This window comes from Canis lupus, chromosome 9 (genome assembly GCF_011100685.1).
Source record: "Canis lupus familiaris isolate Mischka breed German Shepherd chromosome 9, alternate assembly UU_Cfam_GSD_1.0, whole genome shotgun sequence".
NCBI classification, from domain to species: domain Eukaryota; kingdom Metazoa; phylum Chordata; class Mammalia; order Carnivora; family Canidae; genus Canis; species Canis lupus.
Window position 1 is genome coordinate 15389047 of NC_049230.1, and position 21087 is coordinate 15410133.

At 50.3% G+C, this 21087-nt stretch overlaps 1 protein-coding gene across 2 annotated transcripts; it reads right to left on the reverse strand.

Moving 5' to 3' along the window:
- Positions 1-431: 431 nt before the first annotated feature.
- LOC100856208 (angiotensin-converting enzyme-like protein Ace3) lies at positions 432-13971 on the reverse strand. Of its 2 annotated transcripts, XM_038546923.1 has the most exons (15): positions 13816-13971; positions 13581-13717; positions 13038-13196; positions 12681-12768; positions 12334-12477; positions 11345-11536; positions 11133-11230; positions 10882-11054; positions 10350-10573; positions 10082-10226; positions 8135-8233; positions 7549-7671; positions 3294-3478; positions 2335-2759; positions 432-749 (listed from the first exon to the last, which is right to left on the reverse strand). In XM_038546923.1, the coding sequence occupies exons 1-14, from the start codon at positions 13901-13903 to the stop codon at positions 2350-2352; spliced, it is 2265 nt and encodes a 754-aa protein (XP_038402851.1). In that variant the 5' UTR covers positions 13904-13971; the 3' UTR covers positions 432-749; positions 2335-2349. The 2 variants fall into 2 exon arrangements, with proteins under 2 accessions (XP_038402851.1, XP_038402850.1); XM_038546922.1 differs by having other exon boundaries at positions 10082-10573.
- Positions 13972-21087: the final 7116 nt, after the last annotated feature.

The following is a 21087-nucleotide window of genomic DNA, read 5'->3' on the forward strand; positions in this document are numbered from 1 at the left end:
AAGGTACTTTCTTCAGGGGCCTGAGAGGTTTTTTTGTTTTGTTTTGTTTGTTTTTGGTTTTGTTTTAGCATATAGGCACTGCTTAGGGGGAGAACAGATTGAAAACCACCTATTAGTGAGTGACCACTGAGAAAAGTGTCTGAGTACTGATTGAAAATGAATACACTAAAAGAGCAGATGGGAATGGGGTGAGGTTTATTGAAAGAGGCTTCTTAAAGAGGAGGATTATTATTCACTGAGCATCTCGGTGGTCTTGGAGCTTTGCAGAAGGTCCAATGAACAGTTTTGAGTCAGGCCTTGTAAGTCAAGCATTCAAATGGGGCATACACCTTAGGCAAAGGCCAGTGGTGGAATCAGGGCAAGTGGGCTAAGCTGGGGCCTGGGAGAGGTGAGGTTTGGACAAAAGAGAAATTGATAAAGACCCTCAGATGCCATTTTGAACATCTAGATTTAATTGATGGACAACGAAGTTCTTAAGCAGTTAGACACGAAGGAAATATTCCAGTGAAAGAAAATTTACAATGGCGGGTGGGGGAGAGAGGATGGACAAGGAGGCTCAGTGAGGTTTTTGCTGGAGTCCAGATGAGAGGCTTGGAGTCCCGGGCTGGGTGTGCCTTTGCCACGCAGAGCCACGATGCCTGATGGGGGCCTGGTTGGCCACTGTGGCTGGGGAATGGGAGGGCTGCAAGTGTGGCCTCCTAGGGGGGCAGAGTTGTCCTGGCTGCCCCTTGTTGGGGGCTGCAGACTGGCTGTGGATGAAAGGTGGGGCTGTTTCTCGTGGGCTCTGAGGAAGGACTTGGGCAGTAGGATACTCATTCATTCACTTTCTCATTCAAACATTTTCCAAGTCTCCACCACATTATCTGGAACTGTGCTACCTGAAGACAGTAATACAGGGACACAAGACCCTCTGGGTGTCTTGCCCTTACAGAGCTAACAGCTAGTAATGCAGATAAATGAGGACATTATAGCACAGTAAAGCAAAAGCAGTGACAGAGACATCAGTCAAGACTGCTGTGGAGCCTGTAGCTGGCTTGGCCTCAGTCAGAACTCAAGATGAAGACTTCTTGAAACGTGGGGCAGAGGTAGGGTCCATGGAGATCTCAGCCTGGTCCCTCTTATCCCCTGAACTCTTGACTGTTGGGTTCAGATCATTAATCTAGAGAGAGCCAGTCCTACCTTTTGACCACCCTCCCACCAACTCAACTGCAGCCTAGTGCCCCATCTCTGTGATTACTGGCTATGGTGCTTGTTGCCTCAAGACTCCCCTAATCTCTCACAGGCACTGATTTGCAGCCTCCCCAAGAGCTCCTTGGGGCCTGACTCCCAGACTCAAGGAGCCCACATATATTGGATGTGGCATCCCCATGGTGATAAGACCCAGGCTAGAAAGAAAGGGCTAGAAGGGGAAAGAGCAGAGGCTTTCTCTCTCTCTCTCTCTTCTCAAGTTTGTCCCTTCCCAAATGTCCTCTTACAGCTCTCTCCATCCTGTTTTTCCCTCCTCCACTGAGCCTGGAAAGGTGCTGTTTGCCCTGTGCTTGATTCCCAGGGCAACAGTCCAGGCAGCAGGTGTGTGTGTTGAACAAGGCCATCTCTGGAGCAGAGTGGCTAGAGATGAGCTTTGTTTAAATATTAAATAAGTCAATTATTAATCAAGCCTGGCTTGGTGCCCAGCTACCCACTGTCTCTATTTGGGAGGGCCTGGACTGGGGCAGGGAGGGCCGTGGGATAGTTTGTGAGGATACTTGCATCTCATGAAGCTGACAAGCAGCTTTTGGGGTTGGATTATGCAGCTCAACACAGAATAGGCCAGAGAATCAGCAGAAAGATGTGCTGGATAGCATATAGAGCACAGTACTTGTGAACTGGGCACCAGTGATGTGTACAGAATGTCCAGTTCTACATTTTATACAGGGACTGAAGCAGCGTCCTGTTTCTAGCCAGAAACCTTGGGCACTGCAGTCCTGGCCCAGCCCCACAGCTGGGCTCCTGAAGAAAACAAGACTGTGTGAAGAAGTCTGGGACATGAATTGGGGTAGGAGATGGATTGGAGGGAAACAATCACTGGGTCACTAAAACCATGGTTCCTGAGCCCTCCCTAGGGGAAGGAGGTTGGTCTGGCATCCAAGGTACACATGGAATCACACAGAGTCAGTAGCTGGTGCACATGGCTTCACATACATCAGTTCCATACACACAATTACAAACCCCCATGTACCCAGATCTGCCACAATTGCACCCACTGCAGTTAGACACTATGCATGCAAGTTGTCCCCTCTCCAGCGCTCTAGTCCTCTCTGCATTGGTCACCCTCCTCTTGCCCTCCAGCCTCACCAGTCATACGGGTGTCTAGTCCCAGCTCCACCATTCAGCTCTCATCCACGGAGGCTTCTTGTAGTGCTGCATGAAAACCCGAATGGTCAGGCTGATTGAGCACAGCATCAGGATGAGGCAGAGGCTTAGCAGGATCCACTGTCTTTTGGCAACTAGACGGGGGTCCATGGCTATGCCCAGGAAGTAGGCCTTGGGCTGTGTCTCAGGTGCGCTGGTATCTCGGGAACCGCTGGCCTGGGCGTCCGTGGCCGGAGCATTGGTTGCCTGAGGCAGTGACTTTTTTTCCAGGAAGTATAGCCTGTAGGCCAGCAGTAGCGCTGCCAGGAACATGATAAAGCTGAGAGCCAGCAGCACCCACTGCCCATATTTGGCCTGGTCAGGGTCCAGCTCTAGATTCAGAAATGCCACCTTCTCTGTGTCTTTTTCTGTAGAAGACATGGGAGTCTTACAGAACAGATAAAATGAGGAAGGGAGCCCTGGGGTGTCCCCTGGAAGTCAGAGTACCTGACTGCCACTGGCCTCCTCCCTCAGCCTCAGGCACCTACCTTCCAAGGCATAGGTGAGGTCATTGCCCTGGAAGGAGAGTGAGAAAGAGGAGTAGAAGGGAGAGGAGGGGGAGATGGGCATAGCTAGCGCTCCATCCCCATGGTGCCCAGTGGTGGCTCCGTGCAAGGTTCAGGAGAAAAGAAGCCCACTCTGTGCTCAGATGCCAACCTGGCACTCTAACTGAATGCTGTGCAAGGAAGCAACTGAGCCAGTGGCTAGGCCATGGGCCGTGGTCTTGCCAAGGCTGCATCAGGTGCAGATTGGGTCACGTAGGAACAATGCTGTTGTTTGTTGGAGCCAGGTCATAGACAGACTAAGGGTTAAGGCTGGATTGGGGTGGGGACTGGCACAGGGCAGGCTAGGGTAGGGCTTGCGGCTATACCAGAGCTGGCGTCAGGGTCAGATTATCAAACCTTCAAAGGTACAGCTGAAGTCTGGCCAGCCCAAGATCTCCCCCTGCCGCACATTCTCGGTGACCAGCCAGTTCAGCAGGGGCTTGAAGTAGGTCATGAGGGCCTTTGTAGACATTTGGGTCTGCCCAGTTATCTTCTGCAGGACTTCTGGCCAGGGCTTGCTTGAACCCAGCTTTAGGACATCCCTGGGAGAGTGGATACAGCTGTGAGGCTGTGTGGGAGCATCAGCTGGTGTTGCTGAGATTCCCTCAGTGTGCCCAACCCTGCCCTATGGCTCAGGGCATGATCCTGGAGTTCCAGGATCGAGTCCCACATTGGGCTCCCTGCATGGAGCCTGCCTCTCCCTCTGCCTGTATCTCTGCCTCTCTGAGTCTCTCATGAATAAATAAATAAAAAATCTTAAAAAAAAAAAAAGATTCTAGAGAAGTTCAGGAGAAAAGACATCTTCCCATAGAGCACAGTGCAGTGGATAAAATCACAAGCTCTGAAATGAGACTGACCTGGGTTCGAATCCTGTAGGGCCTCAGGCAAGTGACTTAACCTATCTGAGTCTCAGTTTTCATATTCGTAAAATGGAGATAACAGCACTACTTCCTCGGACTGGCATGATGATTAAATAGACACAATGCTGGGATCATAGTAGGCAGGCAATAAATGTTAGCTGCTTGTTATTGTTATTGCCACTGTGATGATTATTATTCTCCTGGACTCAGATAGGTATAAAGTCTTGAGGCGCTGTTTCCCATAAGGTGCTCTGTGTCAGTAGGGGAGGAGCCACTCCCTTCTGGTCTCACAGGGAGCGTTTGAGAGGATTAGGGAGATCGAGAGCGTGGGATGTGTTCTGTGTACTGCCTGGAGCACTGCACAAATGTCAGCTGTGTCTCAAAGTACGCCAGTGTTTGGTGGCAAGGGGACCAGCCTGAGGTTTGGTGGGGGCACAGAATGTGCTGAAGCCAGGGCTCTGGGCTGCTCCCCACCAGGGCCCCCTATGGAGACAGTGGGGGGACATTCGTTGATCCTTCTTAATCTGTATCCCCATCTAACCAGGAAAGAGATGGGCTTTAGAGACCCACAAGTCAGACCATGGAGTCTAGACAAACAGGAACAGCTTCAAGATTCAGCAGTGCTACTTATGGGCCTATAACCTCAGGCCATCAACTCATCCCCTCTTAACCTCAGTTTCTCTATCAGTAAAATGGGCCCTATTAATATCCGCCTTTCACTGTGGTGCAGATCAAGCCACATGTTGGTGGTGAAAGAGGGCTTTGTAGCACGCACATATTTGCATGCATCGCTTCATAACCAGAGGAGAAAGATTGACGGGGAAACTAAAATTTAGTGGACCCTTGACAGAAACCATGAGAGATATACATAGTTAAGATCCTAGAGAGGGACACCTGGGTGGCCCAGTGGTTGAGTGTCTGCCTTCAGCTCAGGGCGTGATCCTGGAGTTCCGGGATCAGGTCCCACATCAGGCTCCCTGCATGGAGCCTGCCTCTCCCTCTGCCTGTATCTCTGCCTGTCTCTCTGGGTCTCTCATAAATAAATAAATAAATAAATAAATAAATAAATAAATAAATAAATCTTTTAAAGAAAGATCCTAGAGAAGTGCAGGAGAAAAGTTATCAAGACTAAAAGAAAAACAAAACAAAATCTCACAACTAACTGCAGGTAAGAGGATTTTATCAGATACTGGGTCCTGGGGGCAAGGAAGGATCTGATGGGGGATGAAATTTTCAACCATTGGAAATCTACCTATTTGGAAACAGTCCTTCAGGCTCGGTGGGACAAGAGGTTTGACTAAAGCCCAGCTCACAGCCAATGTGGCCAGCATGCAAGACTGGCAAAGGTGGCAACTGGTCACTTCCTGGAACCCTCAGCTCCAAGATGCCAGCAACGGGCCCCATGGACAAGGTCAGGCCTACCATGGCTGGCCAGACGAGCCAAGGGCTTTGGGAACTTGGACCAAGTCCACCTCAACTCTCCATTCCCAGAAGAACCAATCCAGAGCAATCACATATAGGAAGATGAGTCAAATTCTAAGATATATTAGGTAAAAGAGCAGCCAAGAATCTTGCCCTACCTCTTCTCCTCCACAAGTACTCATTCCCCCCCCACACACACACAACCTATATTCCACTCTGCTGCTGTCTCACTTCCCCAAATCTCACGACATCCCCCTTTCTCAGAGCCCTCTCCTTTGCCCTCTGCCCAGAAGATATCGAGATAGCATTCAAAGTCCTAAATGTGGAACTTGGGGTCTTCCCTGGAATCCAGGGGTTTGATGTCAATGTGTGAGGATGGATGAGCAATGACCAGTGATGACTCGCAGGGCCTCTACATGCCTTGGTGCCAAGTCAGATCCTGTGAGCCTTGTGTGGCCTGGTTTGGTGGGGTGGTGGTAGGAGAGGGGAAAGTGAGGATGACCGAGGTCAAATGTCCCACCAATCAAGTGGTGAAGGCTCAGCATTAAAAGTGAGTTGATGTGTAGAAAACATGTCTGCTATTTCTTGCACGCCTGCTTTGGGGGACAGAGATCCCTCCTTGGTCGCCTGACATGACCTCTTCACCCTCTGCATGTTCACCAAAGCCCTTTCCTACTGCACCTGCTCCTTTCTTGTATTATGGTATTGATTTATCCTGTGGCCCATTGCCCCCTGCTGGACACAGGGTAGGCTGATTGGCATGTGCACAAGTGAATATTTGCTGAATGAATAAATGATGGGCAGCTAGAGACACGAATGCAGAGAGCAGAAAGGCCGCTCATGTTCCACACATTCAGGAAAGCTCAAACATGGACAGTTGGCTACAATAAACCCCCGTAGTGTGAAAAGATGGAAAAGCGAACAGACTAGGTTGATAATCAGCATGCGAGGTGCAGCCCTCCCTGGGAGCAAAGCCAGGGAGGGGATCAGTCCTGCAATTCCATCTGGCCTAGTGGTTACTGACAAACTGCGTGGTGGAATCACAAATATGCTCATTAAATTCACAAAGGATACCAAATGATGTGGCTATATTAATCCTCTGGGATAGAGGAGTAAAACTCAAGATGACCTTGACCAATTAGGGCAATGGATCTACTGAAATGGGCTGAAAATTAGTGAGGAAAAGACCATGTCAGTGGTTGGAGCACTGATTTTAGAGCCAGCAGACCTAGACCTGCTAGGTCTAGCTGCTCTAGACCGAGATCTAGAGACTTAGATCTAACCTCGGACCAGACCTGTATCCCTTGATTAGTGGAGGCAATAGCATGGATGAGAATGTGTTCTACAGTCCATTTGAGGCTCAAAGTCTGATTTTGCATTTGCTAGATGAGTGATGTGCAATCACATTATTTCTCTTAGCTTTAGCTTCATTATTTATGAAATGTGGCTAATCATATCCACTTTGCACGTTATAAGCTGCTAACGTGAGACCTTGTAAGAGTGCTCCTGAGAGAGCCTAGCCTCTACTAGCAAATGCTTCCCACCATCGGGTCAGCCTCCCACCCTTCCATGTTTGCTTCAGGACCAAAACCAACCCCACAGAGGCAGGAACGGAAAGGATGGCTGGAGGCAAAGTGCAGGAAAAAAGATTGGGGGTAGGGAGTCGAAGTGGACTACATGCTGACCAGAGCACCCTGAGGTTGGTGTGAAAGCAACTGGATCAGCCTGGGAGCTGGATGCAGGCACCTCCAAGAAGAGGTGGGAAAAGCAGTATGCACCCAAGGGTGCATCAGATGCTGCTAAGGGTAGGCAAACACCTTGAGAGGAAAGGATGAAGGGATTCAGATGAAAGTCTGAAGGCTGAGGCAGGACTCCAGCAGTGGCTTCCCACCTGGGATAGTCTGATTTATTGGTATGTGTGAGTGTGAGTCTGTGCATGTGGGTGCATATGTACACACGTGTGTGTATGTGTGGTGGTGACTGTGTGAAGTTTGCATGTGAGTGTGTGCATGTATGTGGGTGTGAGAATGACTCTGTGTATGTGTGTGTGTGAGAGACAGAGAGAGAGAGAGAGAGACAGAGAGAGAGAGAGAGGGCAGGAGGGGCTAAGCCATTTCTCTTGACCATAAAGGGGCTACACAAAAGGAAATGGGCTCCAATTACTGTAGGAGAGACTACAGTATGACACAAAGACAAACTTCCACCAAATTATAAGGTCAATGAGGCTTGCTCAGGGTGCCTAGAGTGGCTTAGGGAGGAGAGGGGGCCAGGGACAGGCTTCCAGCCAGCGGCAGAAGAGTTAAGAACAAGTAAGGAAGGAGAGCACTCACTCCAGGAGCTTCCCAGCCTTCTTGGAGTTATAGATGTCACACCGGTGCAGTGGCCCTATATGGCCTGAGGCCTTGCACAAAGACTCGTGGAACTGGAACTGGAGCACGAGGCTGAGGAAGTACCTGGGTAGAGAAATGTGAGGGCAGGCTGGGGAGCTGGTGTCAGGAGTGGGAAGCCCAGAGCCATTTGGAGCCTGGCAACTCCCACATGCAGTTGTCCGAGGGCTCCGCTAGGGCCCAGTCTTGCTGGGCAGAGGCTCCTCTGGCAAGGTCCCACATTAGCCTAGCCTGAGAATACTGCAGGGGCTCTCCTTCTTAGCCTTGCCTCCTCCTCTCCTGCCCTCCTCTTGGACAGCAGGGGTGCTTTAGAATATTCCCAACATCTCAGCCCTCCATGTGGGACCTGATCTAAAAGCCCAAATTATCCCAGGGTGTGGCCCTCAGGAGGCTCTTCAATCCAATGGAAGAGATGGGGGAGGGGAGACAGGGAGACCTTTGGATCTAGGGCCTTCCTGGAAATCCTCAGCCTGATTCCTAGGCCTCCAACTCCCAGAGCTGGTTCTGCTGGCAGGGCCCAGACTGTTACCGTAGGTAGGGCACACTGGCAGAGATGTGGAACTTGGCACCAGGATCAAAGTCCTCCTCTGTTCGAGGGATGGGGGGGCACAGGCCCTGGTACTTCAACCTGCCAGTGAGAATAGGATGCTAGTACCACCCAGCTGGGTTCTCAGAGCCTTACCCTTCGACATATTTGCACAGCCATCAAAACTGGACTCAGTGGGCACAGGACACTTAATGCATTTTTAGAGATTAAATGAGTTGAAAACACATGGGATTGGGAATCAGAATCAAATAATAACAGTAGTTAACACTGACTTCCTCTGTGGAGGAACCATGTTAAGACACTGACAGCCTTGGTTCTCAGGACATGGGAGGGAAGGGGCTGGGCAAGGTCTTGCTTCTAATGCTAACAATGGAGATGGTTACAGACCAATCAACAAGGTCGTGGCATCTGGCAAGAAGGGCCAAGGAGAAACAGAATAGCATCTCTGTGGCATAGCACTGTTATTATTCCCATTTTACGGATGAGGAGACCAAAGTTTAGAGGTCAGGGAACTGGTGGGAGGTCGTAGAACTAGTCACTGGCAGATCACATTAACTTTCAAGTTCAGGTCTGGCTTTGTACTTCTGTGCTGTGTGACTGTGCAAAAGTTAATGATTGTCACTGATCCCTGTTGCAAAATGTTGTCTGTAAATGGGATAAAATTTTGGGGAAGGAGACAAAGCCTATGAAAGGTTCTCATCGTTTGATTGTTGGTGCACTGGTTGCCTCCAAGCCATTCTCTGGGGCTGCCAGACAGTCAGAAGGTGGCTCCCAGTTGATAGAGCCTTTCTTGTTCAGGTCCAGGAAGTTGCCACCTCTGTCCCTTAGGCCCTGGCTTCCATCATTGATAGTGGTGGGTGCCATTGACCCTGGGAGAAAAGGGGCCCCTGCAGGTACCCCAGATGGCTGGTAAGGTTGCACTTAGAAGGGTACAAAGTCAAGACTCTGCCAACTTCACTAGTGAGGACTGGACTTGAATTTGGGGTTCAGGGTAGGAGAATAAGTGGATAGAGAAAGGAGCACCCAGCTTTGCCACCCTGGGTTGCTGTGTGACCATGGGCTGGTCACACATTCTTCTTCTGTGAATGACCACGGGATGTTGCACAGATTCAAAGAAATGTAAAGGCCTCGTGCAGAGCTCGCAGCCCCTTCACAGCCACTCTAGACCATGCTGTGACTGGAACAGGTCAATCTGAGTGAGGCCTGGTGGAGGTGGAACGCCCTGGCCATGGGCACTCATTATCCCATCAGACCGCCAGTGGTTGGTAAGGAAATGCAACACGGATGCCCCTCACTCAAGAGTGGTGCTCCCTGACTGCTGGTGGGCTCTTTTGGCAGCCAGTTCTCACCTTGGACATGCCTGAGGTTGCTAAACCAGAGGCAATTGTGCATGTGTGTTGGGGCAGCAGGAAAAGGGGCGGTGGGCCTGCCTCTCTCCCATGGGGACTCCCTATGGAAGGGAAAGAGCTCAGCCGCCATGCTCCTGCTAGCCCCACTAAGAAGGGAATAGGAAGGGAGAGGAGGAGCAAGTGGGCCTCCCTAGTGGTCAATGGTTTATTCTTGGAAGAGCCCAGGTGCACCCTCATGTGAGCTTCCCAGCCACCCAGGAGCAGACAGGGCCACTTCTAGGGACCCTAGAGAGGTGAAGAGGTCTGCTCAGTGCTGGTGCCAGATGCAGCGTGAGGCCTCATAATTGCCCATGCTGGCCCTATCCACTGTAGTACAGACGCTTTTATCTGGTGACAGCAAACAGCCAACACTACCCCTGATGGTCCCCAAGTGCCACCAGCGTGGCACACCTAACACTGCCCTCCAAGGAGAGGCAACAGCTTCCTACAGCAAATGGGCAGTGTCCTTAAAGCTGCCCGGAAAGCCTCACCCACCAGGGGTGGGAGGGGGCGGAGAGGCCCGGGCAGCCGTCCTCCCCACCTGAGGTTCCACCACTCCTGGTTGTAGACATTCTTCTGGATGGTGCCATCAAAGACCTTCCAGCGGAACAGGTCCATCAGGTAGGAGAAAGGGATGAAGGCAATCTTCTCCAGGGCAACGCTCATCAGGAAATTGACCTCCTCCTCTGGGGAAGGTGGGGCAGTCAGGGGGTGGCTCCTGGCTCTCCCTCCCTTTAGGCTTGCCCAGAGGGCCGGAGCTGCAGCCTCAGGCTTGGTTGCCCTGCTACGGTCCTCTTGGTTCCCGTCACCTGAGTCTTGGTGCTGGTGACTGAGAAGGCCTCTGTTGAGCAGGTGCTTGTGGGAGGAGGCTGAGAGGGTGATCACTGACCCCACGGCCTCTTCAAAGGCTGGGTTGGCGCCTGCGCGGAAGATCACAGAGAGGTTCCTGTACTGCAGGAAGTACTGGATATGGCCCATCTGGTGGAAGATGGAGAGCAGGTCTTCTACGGTCACCTCGGTGCACTTCTTTATCCTAGGGTTAAAGGGCAGGGGTCAAGGAGCATGGGGAGGCCCTGGGAGAAGGGGAGGTCTCTCCATTTGGACTCCATTAAGGGACTGGGGTAGTTGGGCTGGAGACCACCGAGGCCTTGGGTGCTGTCCCTTCTCACTCCAGGTCCCCTTCACCCACGTGCCAGCTTGCATCCCCCTCTGCTGCCTGGCTCCAGCCCTGCTCACACCCCTCCTCACACACCTCCCAAGACAGGCAGACAGAGGGAAAGCGGATGGAGTGGAAGAAGAGTGAGAGTGGGGCAGGAGAGTGGTGCTGGCGCAGGGTGAGACCTGAAGTCCCTGCCATTGTAAAAGTCCCAGGCAGAGGCATGGCATTCCACCTCCCGCCCGTCGGCTGGCCTTTCCATCATCGAGTTTTTCCAGAAGCTGGGAGGGGTAGAAAGCATCCCCAGGGAGGTGAAGAACTTTTCAGCCTCTTCGAACATTTTTGAGGGCTTCCAGTGCTGTGGGGAAGAGTGGGTACATGGGGCTGTGCCCGGGGGTGCAGAACAGGCAGGGGCAGATGGAGGCAGTATACTAACCTGGCTTTTCATGATCTTTGTGATATCCTCAGGGGGTTTCTTTGGGAAGGGCAGGACCAGGTCTAAGATGTTCACCCAGGACTGAGCCCACATGTTCCCTGGAAGGAGAGTGGAGGGACTCAGGGGAGGCAGGAGACAGTTTCTCCCTTTACCAAGTGCCAGCTGGGAGGCCGACTCCGCCCAGCCCACCCTGCCACCAGCTGGGGCTTTACCCAGAAGGTGGGCAGGGATGGGCCCCCTTGGGTCGATGATCTCGGGCCCGTAGTGGCGATGTAAGGCCCGGCGCACGTAGGCGTGGAGGTTCAGGTAGAGTGGCTGCAGCTCCTGGTAAAGCTGCTCCAGATCGTCTTCTAGCGTTTCAGACTCATACTTGGACCGCCACAAGGCCCCCATGTCTTTGTAACCTAGGGCAGGAGAGAGGCACTCACCACCCACCCTCCCTTCAGTCCTGGCCTGGCAGGCAGGAGACGCAGGCACTTTCTGGGGGAAGGCACTTGACCTCCCTCCCCCTCAGGGTCTTCATCTGCCAAATGGGCAGCGTGTCTCCCAAGGTCACCGTTTCAGATTGGATGAGATCAGGGGTGGAAAAGCACTTAGCAAAGTACACCCTCGGTGCTCCTCACTGTGCCTGGTTGAATAGGACCCAGGTAAGGTCTGGGTCCTCATACCCACCTTGATCCCCACCCGTCCAAGCCCTAAGACCACTGGACTCCTTTCCAATCCTCCCAAAGACTGGATCCTCCCATCGTGGGGCCTAGGAGGCTCTTTCACTTCTTGTCTGCCTTCTTTCAGGCCTTGGGGAAATGTCTAGAGGCCTCCCCTTCTCCTCTCTCAGCATTTGTCCAGAGATGTGCATTTGCACAAATCTTGTCTGTCAGACTGTAAGCCCTACCTAGGAGGGCAAGGCATCTTTTCTGTCTTTTCACTTATGTATCCTTAGAACCTCTCCAGGACCTGGGACACAGCAGGTGCTCAAGCAATGTTTGCAGACCAATGGTGAATGAGCCACCTTTGCTTCTCCCAGCTGCAGGGCTCAGGGTCCCCATCTCCAGGTTCTACTACTGCCTTGACTCCCTGCAGACTCTGCTTTGCCCTTCCACCAAGGCCTGTGCTGTGTGCTGTCTGCACAGGCTGGGCTGGATGGGTTGGTGGCAGGGGTTTGGGGGGTTTGGGGGTGGTGGTGGTAGTGTAAGGGCCTCACCGTTGAGGTTAGCAGCCTTGTTGCTGAGCTGCACATAGCGCTCAAAGGTGATACGGAGCTGACGACCCACAGCATCCCGCCAGCCCTGCCAGGCCCACAGCAACTCCTTCTGGTCGCGGGAGGTAGCCATGACTTCTTGGAGGTCTGTGCCCAGAAAAGCCAAAGTAGGACCCACCCACTTCTGCTTGTCTTCTGCCCTCACCTGCCTAAAGCAGCCCCCCTACCCCCACTCTCCAACAAGTGAGTGCGGTTGGGGCAGGGAGGCAATGGGAGTCGGGGTAGGCTCGTGGACAGGGCTGCTGCCAGAGACTTTGCGGTTGGACAGGGGACTGGGCTTGGGTGCTCACCAGGCTCCAGGGGCATGCAGGGTCCCTCATTCAGGCACACCTGGGCCATGCTGTATGTCGTCTCCATGTAGGCCAGAAGCTGATTGTACTGCGGGAGCAGGTGTCACCTAGGGCAGGCCTGTGCCCTGGGGCCCACCCCCAGTGCTAGCCCCACCAGCTGGGAGGGGTAGGCCTGAGGCAGCTTCCCACCAGCCTCTGCTCCTCTCCTCCCCCAGAGGAAGCTCTGGCCCTGCCTGCCAACCTCCCTCTGCCCAGACACCTCTGCTTCTCGCCCGGCCAGCCCGGCCAGCCCGGCCAGCCCACCCACCCCTGGGGTGGGGAGCATGTGCCTGGAGACCTGGGGGCTCCGTCCATCACCTCCTGGAGCTCGTCCTGGGGCAGGGCCGCCTTGTCTATGTTCAGCAGCTTACTCAGCAGGCGCTTCACATCCGGGTCCTGGAACCTGGAGGTCTTAAACAGGCGGGCCTGGGTGCCAAAGTACAGCATGTGCTTGGATCTCTCTGAGTCCTTGTGCAGCTGGAATGAGGGTCGCCGTACTTACCATGTGAAGGTGGTGGAGGGAGAAAGGGCCCACATAGAGCTCCAGAGTCACGCCCCCCCCCCCCAAAAGCATCCTCTGAGGGTTCAGAATCACTGAAGATTTGCTACAAGAAGGGAAGGAGTCTGGGTCCTTAAAAGCAAGGAGATGATATTTATGAGGGGAAAGAAACAAGAGATTCTTGCTCAGAGAGCTTTGGGGGCCACCAAGAGGCCCAGAGCTTGCAGCCTGCTTTTACATGTCCTTTAGGGATTCCCTCTTTCCTCTAGGTCTGGACAGGGGCAGAAGATGTGGATCCCCCCCCCCACCCGATCCTCGAGAAGAGCAAGGAAGAAGGGGCTGGAATTGAAGTGGTACCACACCATCTCCTCCCGATTTTTCTTGGTGATGTTGGTGACATAGTTCCAGGTGGCCTCCATGAACTGGCTCCACACAATTTGGGCAGTTTGGTCATAAAACTGCAGGAACGCCTTTGCCACGGTCTCATTGTAGAACCTGCCTGTGGAGAAGGAGGTGGACATAATGATGTCCCGGGAGGGGCCTGCCCCTGACTGGTCCCCTTTTCTGCTCCCATATTTCTTCAGGTCTCAGCCCCACCTAAGCTCTGATGACCTTGGTACTGAGCCATGGCAAGAGCTGCCCATAACAGAAGAGAACAAGTAGGAAAGGTCCATGGCAAGTCCATCTTGTGCCCATGACCAAGAGAACAGCTGAGCTGAGTGAGGCTATGGGCCAATCAAGGTCCAGCTCCATATTGTGACATCAGGGGCTGAAGGCTTAGCCATGGAATGTCAGAACTGGAAAACCCCCACCCACCTTCTGGTCCAGCTGTTCCCATTTTACAGGTGAGGAGACTGAGGTCAAGTCATGTGACTGGGTTCACACAGCTAGATAGTCACAGACCAAGGAGAGAACCAGTGCTCTTAACTTTTAAGCCAAAGCTTCTTCTAGTCTATTTGGTCACCTTTCCTTGGTGACCACCCTTGGACCTTGGCCAGGGATTGAGGAGACCCTCGCCCTCCACAGGCTGGTCTCTGAGAAGGTGATGATGATAGGATGATAGATGAATGGATGAGTGGATGGATAGATGTATGGAAGTGACATCTCTGGGTCTCTGGAATCCAGCAGCACAGCTGTCTCTCCCTGTTCTTCTGACTTGACCTCCTATGTTCTCATTTTTGGCCTCCTTCTCTCTTACGGCATGTGTAATCTCTCCTGGGGCAATGCAGGGCCCTTCCTCCCTTCCCCTGGTCCTTATATCTGTTTCCCCAGGGATAGCGTGATGCTATGAGTTTGTAGTCCAGCGGAAGCACAGAAGGCAGAGGGCTGTGAGGGCTGTGGGGGAATGTGTGGCTGGTACTTTCCATTCGGGATGCATGTGCCAAAGTACCTGAGCCTGGTTTGAGCACCAGGTGGCAGGACCCTGGCTCTCTGCTAGCCTTTGGTGACTCATCACTAGCCTGACACACTTAGTTTGGGGGAGATGAGCCCATCTATCTCACTTTGGGATTTCTTCCTCATATTCACTTTCTTCCACACTCACATGCCCTCCACTCTCTAGTCTTATTACTCCCCCTTGACCCAGGTGCACCCACAACCCCCCAGATGCTTCACCTCTGCACATGAGCTGACATCATTACCAGAGAAACTGATCAAATAAGTCTCCAAATATGATGCTATGATCAAAATTATTTAAGATACAAAGAAAGAAAAAAATCAGTGACACTTCCAGTTAAGGTGGGCAACTGAGGTCTGCTTCAAGCATATAGAAATGCTTGATAAAATATAGTATTTTGTTGTTGTTAACTATAGTCATCATGCTGTACGTTACATTCCCCAGGACTTATTTAGATCATAACCAGAAGTTTATGCCTCAGTTTTTTGTGTATACATATACCACCTTTTCATTATCATTTACCTGTCATTACACTTAGGTTGTTTCCATGTCTTGGTTATTGTAAATTATGTTGAATGAATGAATATGGGGTGCAGAAATCTTTTCAAGACAGTGATTTCATTTTCTTTGTATAAATACCCAGAAGTTGAAATTGCTGTGATCCTATAGTGGTTCTATTTTTGACTCTTTGAGGAACCTCCATGCCATTTCCTATAATGGCTGCCAATTTACATTCCCACTAACAGTGCACTAGAGTACCCTTTCTCCATGTCCTTGCCAGAACTTGTTATTTCTTATCTTTTTGATAATGGCCATTCTACCAGGCATGAGGTGCTATCTAATTGTGGCTTTGATTTGCATTTCCCTGATGATTAGTGATATCGGGCACCATTTCGTGTACTTGTTGGCCATCTGTGTGTTCTTTGGAAAAATGTCTACCCAGTTCCTCTGCTCATTTTTTAATTGGATTGTTTGCTTGTTTTGAGTTGTATGAGTTCTTTATATATTTTAGACATTAATCCCTTATTAGATACGTGATTTGCAAATTTTACTCCCACCCTGTAGGTTGCCTTTTCATTTTGTTGATGGTTGACTTTGTTGTGTTAAAGCCTTTTAGTTTGATGTCATTCCACCTGTTGATTTTTACTTTTGTTGTCTCTGTTTCTAGTGGCAAATCCAAAAAATCGTTGCCAAGACCAATGTCTAGGAGCTTACAATCTATGTTATCTCCTAGGAGTTCTATGCTTTCTGGCCTTATGTTCATGTCTTAAATCCATTTTCAGTTGATTTTTTGGTATGGTATAAAATAGGGATCCAGTTTCATTCTTTTGCATGTGGCTATACAGCTTCCCCAACACCATTTATTGAAAAAACTATCCTTTCCCCATCATATGTTCTTGATGTCCTAAATAGATCGACCATATATGGGTGGGTTTATTTCTGGGCTCTCTATTCTGGTTTCATTGATCTATGTGTCTGTTTTTATGCTGATATCACACTGTTGTGATTACTATGACTTTGGAGGGTACTTTGAAGACAGGAAGGGTGACACCTCCAACTTTATTCTTCTTTCTCAAGATTGCTTTGGCTATTTGAGGTTAAAAAGTAGTGCTTTTTAAAAAAAATTATATCTTATTTAAATCACTTATTTGAGAGAGAGGAAGAGAGAGAAAACACAGAGGGAGAATGAGAGCGAGAAACAGACTCCCTGCTGAGCAGAGAGCCCCACACAAGGCTTGATCCTAGGACCCCGAGATCACAACCCAAGCTGAAGGCAGACACCTAACTGACTGAGCCACTCAGGTGCCCCAAAATGTGCTTTTTAAAATGCAAAATACAGGGTTGAGATGAAAAGCAAGAAAGAGAACTCTTCAGATGCTGAGGAGATAGAGAGGGTTCAGGTAGCAGTGAGTGGGGGCCTGCAAGAAGCAATCATAAAACTGACCCTGGAGGGGAACCCTGGGTGGTTCAGTGGTGTAGTGCCTGCCTTCCGCCCGAGGCCTGATCCTGGAGGCCCAGGATCGAGTCCCACGTTGGGCTCCCTGCATGGAGCCTGCTTCTCCCTCTGCCTGTGTCTCTGCCTCTCTCGCTCTCTCTGTGTGTCTCTCATGAATAAGTAAATAAAATCTTTAGGAAAAAAAACTGACCCTGGGGACATGTTCACAACACATGCCACATGCTGTGTGCATGAGACCTTGCAGAAGAATATTGCCACTGGAGATGGCTCATAGGTCAGAACTACAAAGTGCAAGTGAGGCTCAATAGTGACTGACCACCAGTCCCCTCTGATCACTTTCCCAGGTGCTAGGGACCCTTTGAAAGCTTTTAGTATATGGATCCTCATGAAAAATAGGTGAGGTAAGTACCGTGATCAACACTCCCACTTTACAGTTGAGGAAACCGAGGCACAGAGAGTTTGAGAAACTTTCTCACCATCACACAGCTAGCAAATAGTGGAGGTGGGACTCAAGTCCACATGCTCTGTCTCCAGAGCCTGTGCTAGATGACAGACACATCTCAGGAAGGACGAGTCTTAGAGCAATCTGAAAGAGACTTGAAATATAGATCTTTATACCATATGGAAAGATGAAATGAAACTGGATTAAAGACCTAAACAGAAGAGCTAAGATCATGAAACTCTTTGAAGAAATTATATGGGAAAATATTCCTAGCATTAGATTTGGCAGTGCCATCTTGGATAGGACACCAGAAGCACAGACAAAAATGACAACCAAAATCTGACTGGACTTCATCAATTTTAAAAACCTTTGCACATCAAAGGATGCTAACAACGGAGCACAAAGGCAACTCACAGAATGGGAGAAGATATTCGTAAATCACATATCTGGTAAGTGATTACTATCTGGAAAATATAAAGAACTCCCAAATGCAACAATGAAAAAAAATGAACAGTTCAATTCAATGGTGGGAGAAGGACTTGAATAGACTTCTCTCTAAAGATGAGACATAAATGGATAATAAGCACTTGGAAAGATGCTCAGTATCATTAATTATTAGGGAGATGCAAATCAAAACCATGAGATACCACTAGGATGATTATTACCAAACCACCCAGAAAACCCCACCTGTTGGTGAATATGTGGAAAAACTGGGAGCCCTTGCACATTGCTGCTGGGAATGTATAATAGTGCAGCCACCATGAAAAGTAGTATAGTGGTTCCTCACAAAATTATAGAATTACCATATGAGGGGTCCCTGGGTGACACAGCGGTTTGGTGCCTGCCTTTGGCCCAGGGCGCGATCCTGGAGACCAGGGATCGAATCCCACGTCGGGCTCCCGGTGCATGGAGCCTGCTTCTCCCTCTGCCTGTGTCTCTGCCTCTCTCTCTCTCTCTGTGACTATCATGAATAAATAAATAAAATCTTAAAAAAAAAAAAAAGAATTACCATATGATCTAGCAACTCCAATTTGGGGCACATATTCAAAAGAATTGAAAGCAAGGACCTGAACAGATAGGTAGAGATGGTTGCAGGACAATATGAATGTACTCAACGTCACTGAACTGCACGCTTAAAAATGGTTAAAATGGGGACACCTAGGTGGCTCAGAGGTTGAGCATCTGCCTTTGGCTCAGGGCATCATCCCAGGGCATGACTCCAGGATGGATTCCCACATCAGGCTCCCTGCAGAGAACCCGCTTCTCCCTCTGCCTGTGTCTCTGCCTCTCTTTGTGTGTCTCTCATGAATAAATAAAATCTTTTTTAAAAATGGTTAAAATGGTATATTGTATGGTATGTACATTTTACCACACCTTAAAAAAATACAGATCTTAAAGTGATAAAAAGGAATAGAACCCATGAAGCAAGAATAGGCTTTTGTGAACACACAGGAGATTTGAAAGAGAAATGTGAAAATGAAAAATAGAGTTATTAAATTGGAACAGTGAAAATCCCTATGGACAGGTAGAACAGCAGACTAAAATGCAGAACTGGGGCCTGTGAAGACATGACTGGGGAATCTCCTGGAACTCAGGACAGAGAAGGAGATGAGAACCATGAGCAAGGGGGCGCCTGGACAGCTCAGTCAGTTAAGTGTCTGCCTGGGGCTCATGATCTCAGAGTCCTGGGGGTCATGATCTCAGAGTCCTGGGATTGAGTCCCATCATGATCCCTGCTCAGCCAGTAAGTCTGCTTCTCCCTCTTCCTCTGCCCCTCCCCTGCTTGTGCTCTCTCTCTTTCTCTCCCTCTGTCAAATAAATAAATAAATAAATAAATAAATAAATAAATAAATAAAGTCTTTTTAAAAAATCATGAGAGGGTTTGTAAGAACTGTTTTATAGGCTCAGAAAATGGAGTTCTCTGGGTCATATAAGCAGTAAGTACTGAGATAAGATTTGACTCAGGCCTAATCCAAAGCCACCAGATATACTAATGTTAGAGCCAGGGTGGAACAAAAGGGGGTTTGAGAGATCAGAGGCACCGTCCAGCCACCAGATCTACCTTTCGTCCTCTTAGGTAAGAGCTGGTCACTAAGGAGAGATCGACTGTCAGACATCAGTAGAGGCACCACAGGGAAGGCCTCAGATTTTAGGGTCACTGGAAGAAGATGCCAGAATGGTCTCTCTTTCTACTGCCACTCCCTCCCCTTCCTCTGCCTTCTTCCAGGTAGACGCAGTCTTATCCTCCTCACTTGAGGAGGCAGCAACAGGAGTCTAAGCAATTTTAATATTTCAAAAGACTGAGGGGATAAGGCTGATCAGGATGTCCCAATGTTAAATTTCTTTGCCCTTGGTCTGTGGCTCAGACCTTTGGGTGTTGAATGCTGGTGCCCTCGTGCTATTCTAACAGCTGTGACAGGCAGTATAAACCCCTATGTTCACAAGGATAGGAAACCGGGTGTTGTGACAATGACCTTTGTCTAGCAGACAAGGAGCTTTTGAAACATCAGGCTGGGAAGGAGAGTAATTAAAAAGTCATTGGTAGTAGAAGGCTTGGAACTATTTAGAGGAGATGTTTATAAATTCCATTGTCCTAAGTATTCATAAACTTCTCCCCGATTGCATATCCAAAATACCACAGCTCCACATCCTGCTCCATGGACTAGGCCTGTACAACCTAGTCTATGTGCAACACACACACAGGCGCGCGTGCACATGTACACAAAGACACATAAATACACCCAGAGACGAACACACAGGGCAGCTGGAGATGATTGCGGGCTTAAAAAAACCCTGAGGACTAAAGGATATTAGGGGACAGTTATTGAGGCTTGGTCTGCCTGGGGTCAAGGCATCAGCAAAGCTAGGCACAGGCTCTCAGCCTAGGGTCCTAACAGAAGGGGCCCGGCTTACAGTGGAAGCCCCTGGCCCTGGCAAACTGCCAAATTCCATTTGGTCAGGTTCTAGACTTGGCATTTATTTATTTTTAAAAAGACTTTGAGAGAGAGTGAGAGCATGAGCAGGGGGAGGGACAGAGGGAGAAGCAGACTCCCCGCTGAGCAGGGAGCCCAATGTGGGGCTCGATCCCAGGACCCCTGGGATCATGACCTGAGCCAAAGGCAGATGCCTAACCCCCTGAGCTACCCAAGGTGTCCCAAGACTCGGCATTTAAATATCGGAAAATAGATTGTATGTTAACTAGAAAAAGGATAAATAACTGTGAATATACTATAATCTCATTTAAAACATGTGCTGAGAAAAAACAGTGGGAAGATAGACACCAAAACTGTCAACGGTGAATATCTCTTGGGGTTTATATAAAGGGCTTTTCTTTTCTTCATAGTTTGTTTTCTCATTTTTCTATAATAAAGATGTAGATTGAAGTTATGAAAGTGTCCCTCGAAATTCTACTTCCTCCAGCCCACGTTGGTTTCTCGAGGGAAGGCTCAGGGCGAGAGTGTGAGTTCGGGGGAAGGGCAGGGGCAGCCTCTGGCAGTGACTCCCTGCGTGAGCACTAGCCCTGCCAGCTTTGGGGCCCCTCTCCAGCTGAGGTGAAGCGATCTGGCCCTGGAGCCCACGGGCAATACTCAGGGAACGCTGTCTAGTGACACAAGGAGACACGGAGCTGGTGCAGGCAGGAGCCTGAGGTGTGTAAGGGAACCGTTCCACGCCCTCCGTGAGTCAGACACATGCAAGGCTGCTCCCCCAGGCAGCCAGAGGACAGCCGGGAGCCTTCCATATTCAGGACCTGCCATTTTATGGGAACAGCTGGGGCAGGGCTCCTGAAGCTCGTGGAAATGGAAGAAGGCCGGAAACCCAGAATGTCTGCTCCCCCTTTGCTTCCCAGAGTCCTCCTGGGCGGGTGCCGAGGCTGGCAGGGGCCGCCCGCCATGGCAGGACATTGGCCGGCTGCCTGGGCTAGAGGTGGGCGCTGGGGCCAGCGCTCCGGGGCATTTTCCCAGGCTCTTCTTGGAGGATGATGAAGACGCCCAGCGAAGTGACCCACTTGACTGCCCGGAGGCGGAGAGCATCCCTGTCCCTGTCCCTGGCTTCCCCACGAGGGACACAGACTCA